Source organism: Pteropus vampyrus, unplaced genomic scaffold (genome assembly GCF_000151845.1).
Source record: "Pteropus vampyrus isolate Shadow unplaced genomic scaffold, Pvam_2.0 Scaffold317, whole genome shotgun sequence".
NCBI classification, from domain to species: domain Eukaryota; kingdom Metazoa; phylum Chordata; class Mammalia; order Chiroptera; family Pteropodidae; genus Pteropus; species Pteropus vampyrus.
In genome coordinates, this window is record NW_011889098.1 from 44,483 (window position 1) to 48,674 (window position 4,192).

Here is a 4,192-nt window from a genome sequence, read left to right on the forward strand (position 1 = left end):
CCGGAAATTCCAGTCTTTGCTAGAACCTCTTCTTGTTTGGATGTTTGACCAACTAACTACACATGCTTCTCTGGTTGTTGTTTAAGCCGAGCTGTTCTTTGATTCAGTAAACATTGAGCTGGAGAGCGCAGTAGTTCTTACCTGCTCAGGGATCGACTCTCGGCGTTCCCAAAGGAAAGGAGAAGAATCCGAACGCTTTTTTACCGCCTTCCTAGCTAATTTTTAAAAACTGTAATTGAATAGAAGCTATTTTATTATAGTTTAACCAAGGATGCGGGAGTGGACACTCGTTTGTGAAGATCATTTATTGTGGCAGGACATCTGAGTGGGAACTGTGCGTGTGTGCTCTGTCCCACGTGACTTCGAGCATGCGGGAGGCAATTCCACGACAAACTCGGGCTCTAGTCGAGTATTTACAGGTGAATGCAACCCAGAACCTTTGAGTTTTAATCTAACGAAAAACTTAATATCAACACCAAACAGAAGAAAAAGGCAACTCTCACTAGAACTAACCTAGCAAATAAATAAATAAATAAATAAATAAAACAATGGCAGGAAACCAGGAAGTTAATCAGTGAGATGGCATGAGGTCATGTGACAGTACAGTCTTCAAAAAACGTTTTGTTTTTAGAGATTAGTATAATCCCATTTCCCATACATTTTTGCTGCCATTTGGAGGATATCTTTTGCATAAGTTTGTGTGTGTGTCTTCGTGTGTATACATAGACACATATATATTCACTGTAGGGAAAAAACCACTAAAACAACGAACGGTATTGTCATCTTTGAAAAGGAACTATGTCTGCAGCCATGCCATCCTGAACACTCCCGATCTCGTCTGATCTCGGAAGCTAAGCAGGGTCAGGCCTGGTTAGTACCTGGGTGAGAGACCACCTAGGAAGACCAGGTGCTGTAGACGTCAAAAAAAGAAAGAAAAGAAAACTAACTACTTAAAACGAGTTAGGTGATAAGAGTTCCAAGGTGTGACCTGGCCATCATCTACTTAACTCACTGATTTTCCGTAAGGACACAGTTGCTAAGGGTTCCCTGAGGTCCCCCTTCTATCGAAGGGCCCTGGTGTCCAGGTGCTTAAGAAGCCCCACAGCCAGGTTAGGGACAACTATCAGGAGGCCTGTGTTCCTCGTGGATGCTTGACGCACTGGTGGTGTCACAGCCGAGGGAGCCGGGGCAAGGCAGGGGGTGATGGGGAGCAACCGCTTAACAGTGTTCTTGTGGGCGATGGAATGTTTTGCAACTAGATAAAGGTGGTGTTTGCACAACATTGCAAATGTAGTAAGTGCCACTTAGTAGGTGACACGGTAAGTTTTTGCCCAAATGGTTTATTTTGTAGTATGTGAATTTCACCTAAGTAAAAATACTCTGGAAAAAAAAGATTCTTATGTGCACTGTCTGATGATGATGATGACGTTGACGATGATGTCGACAATATTGACGAAGGAAAAAACCCTAGAGGTTAACAGGAAGTTTGCCTCTTTCCTTCACCCTGAGCTCCCAGCTGCTCACGTGGGTAAGAGGCGAGAACTACCATTTATTTACAGAGTGTAAGCTAGCAGTACATGTCAGCAGTTTTAAGTAATTGTCGGTTCACCGTGTGACATTGGGTGGCAGCGTTCTTTCACTCCATTGCACCTGAGGATTTCAGTCCCTCCCGGAAGGGACCCACTAAGACGGTGACAAACAGCAAAGGTTGGAGAAGAGATTTGAGATAAAATAGACTACCTGGATAATCGCCTCTATTGTACTGCACTGAATTCGCACACGCATGTCCAGGCATCGGCGTGTTGGGTCGCTTAAGGTCTAATGAGAATTAGGCACCTGCTAAAGTGAGACTAGTAGTTGCTGACTCGGGCCTCAGTAGGTAGGGATGCTTCTCTGTTACGGCAAGACTGGTATCCCCAACTCGTTGGGAATTGTTGCTGGGGGTTTCGGTGATAGTGTCTGATGAGCGTTTTCCAAATGAAATGCAGATTTCAAGAAGAAATGCCTATGTGAGAAATTCCAACTCTGAAACGTCTGACTCTTGTGTCCAGGAAAAAGCCTGTCGGAGGCCATGTTTCTGTGAAGCGGGAGAGGGGACAGGGATGAGAATGTCGGCCGTCAACTGGAAGCCCTTCGTGTACGGAGGGCTGGCCTCCATCACGGCCGAGTGCGGTAAGCAGCGCGGGCAGGGGTCGGGCCAAGGTACCCGCCGCATGTGACGGCCGGTAAGACCCAAGGTCACGGTTTGCTGTTTGATGTGAACGCAGTTTCAGCACAGAGTGTGAGATTATGAAACAGTAATCTCAGAATTCAGAGTTTCCTCCTCCTTTTGTTACACTTTTAGGACAGTCATTTTGGCTACTTATTGGCAGTTAGGGTTCAGAGTTTAATGGGGAGAAAGTCGAACCTGTTGACCAAACAGAAGTTCGGTGGATCGGTTTGGGATGACGCCAGTCCCAGTCGGCCTTGCTCATTTCCTCAGTTTGCCCCCTCGGTGAGTGCATTTGGCTGTAAAGAAGTTCGAGATGTTCCAAGGTCTTCCCCGAGCCTGATTCGATGGGCTGGCATTATGTAGTCACTTTCTGATACGCACTTGATGCACATCTTGTGACTTCCTCACCTGTTGAAGTCCACGTCAGATCCTGTTTATTCCTTTATGACCCGGAATCATTCATTCAACAAATATTGATTGAACAGAGCAGCTGCCAAGTGCCAGGTGCTGGGCCGGACATTTCATTCGCTGCCAGGGCTCAGTCACTGCTGGCCTGAGACAGGCCAACCCGAGGAGCCAGTGAGGCCCAGGCTTGCGGTGCGTTAACCACCCACCCCGTTTCCCTGTGTGGGTGGGCTCTCCCACAGACACAGCGGGTCATGCTTGCCGAGTGTGAGTTTGATACATTTGGGTGGACTGTTAGGCTCTGTATTAAACATTTTACCTACGTTAACAGATTTACTTCAGACTATAGGACAAAGTGAGAAAATCCTTAGAAACTTATCTCTCTTCATTCATGTCGAACCCAATTTTAGCCTTCACAGATGTAAAAAAATAACTTATTTTAAAATGTACTTTCTGGTTGTCAGTCATTCCATTGATATCTACTTTCTACAGCCATGCAGTTTTCTCAAATCCTATGTAGAATAAGAGGGAACATAAGTAAGAATATAAAGAAAGGAAAATATACTTATGCTTTTTAAAAAAAAAATATTTGGTTCCTAATTTTTGTAAATAGAAAAAAGATTGCAATGTATCTGACACTTTTTGTTTCTTAGTTTACATTGTGGTCTAAATGTCTCATCAGTAACATGTCGCTGTGTAGACTTTGTTTAGTGGAATTTCTTTTCATTGAGTGAAATATTTTTCTTTAAAATTTTAAGGCACATTTCCAATTGATTTGACGAAGACACGGCTCCAGATTCAAGGCCAGACGAACGATGCAAACTTTAAAGAAATTAGGTACCGGGGAATGTTGCATGCGTTGGTGAGAATAGGCAGAGAAGAAGGCCTGAAAGCTTTGTATTCTGGGTGAGTGACCCTTGCCTCCCGCTGCTGACCTTTCAGACCAGTAGACTGCAGACTGAGAGTTCATAGGAAAAAAGCGAAAGTTTCACGTGTATTTGAAAAGAGCAAGTAACATGGTGGATTTTTCATTTTTAATGTCAACTTTATTTTCTGTATGTGCATTTTATGTAGCCAATATTGTAGTGAAACCGTTTTTTTAATATTCAAATACAGATAATAATGCAAAATTACATTTGGTTTTAAAAACATCCTGTAATTTAGTTTTTCAGTTTGAAAATAGCCCTTCCCCTGGCCGTTCCGAATTACCAAGGTTTCTGCCATAATGAAAACGGCGTAGTGTTCTCTCCGGCTAAGAGTTGCAGTGAACCAGTTTCTTTAATACAACAGTTAACGAGCAGTGTGCTGTAGGCACTGGATTGGAACGTGAGTGAGACAGGGCCCTGCCTGTGTCGGTCAGAGGCCCTGCAGGACACAGTTCATTTGGGTGGTTTGAGTGAAGAGAGATTAATGAAGGGCTACTTAAGGGTTAAGGGAACAAACGAAGGATATTGAGATATTTAGAAACCAGCAGAGCGAGAAATTGTTACCAACCCAAGGACAGGAATAATTTAGCAGAGCCTCAGCTTGGCCTGGAAGGAGCCAGCAGTGGCCATGGAGGGAAGGAGGGAAGGA

General features: G+C 44.2%; 1 protein-coding gene and 1 pseudogene across 1 annotated transcript in view; both read left to right on the top strand.

The window, feature by feature from the left end:
- Positions 1–800: 800 nt before the first annotated feature.
- LOC111730505 lies at positions 801–919 on the top strand (annotated as a pseudogene).
- Positions 920–2,051: 1,132 nt separating this feature from the next.
- The window catches only part of SLC25A30 (solute carrier family 25 member 30), a 17,865-nt gene continuing 15,724 nt past the window's right edge, over positions 2,052–4,192 (top strand). Inside the window, exons 1-2 of the mRNA XM_023521804.1 lie at positions 2,052–2,172; positions 3,376–3,523. Coding sequence (XP_023377572.1) covers positions 2,103–2,172; positions 3,376–3,523 — 218 coding nt within the window. The 5' untranslated portion in view covers positions 2,052–2,102. The remainder of the gene's footprint in view (positions 2,173–3,375; positions 3,524–4,192) is intronic.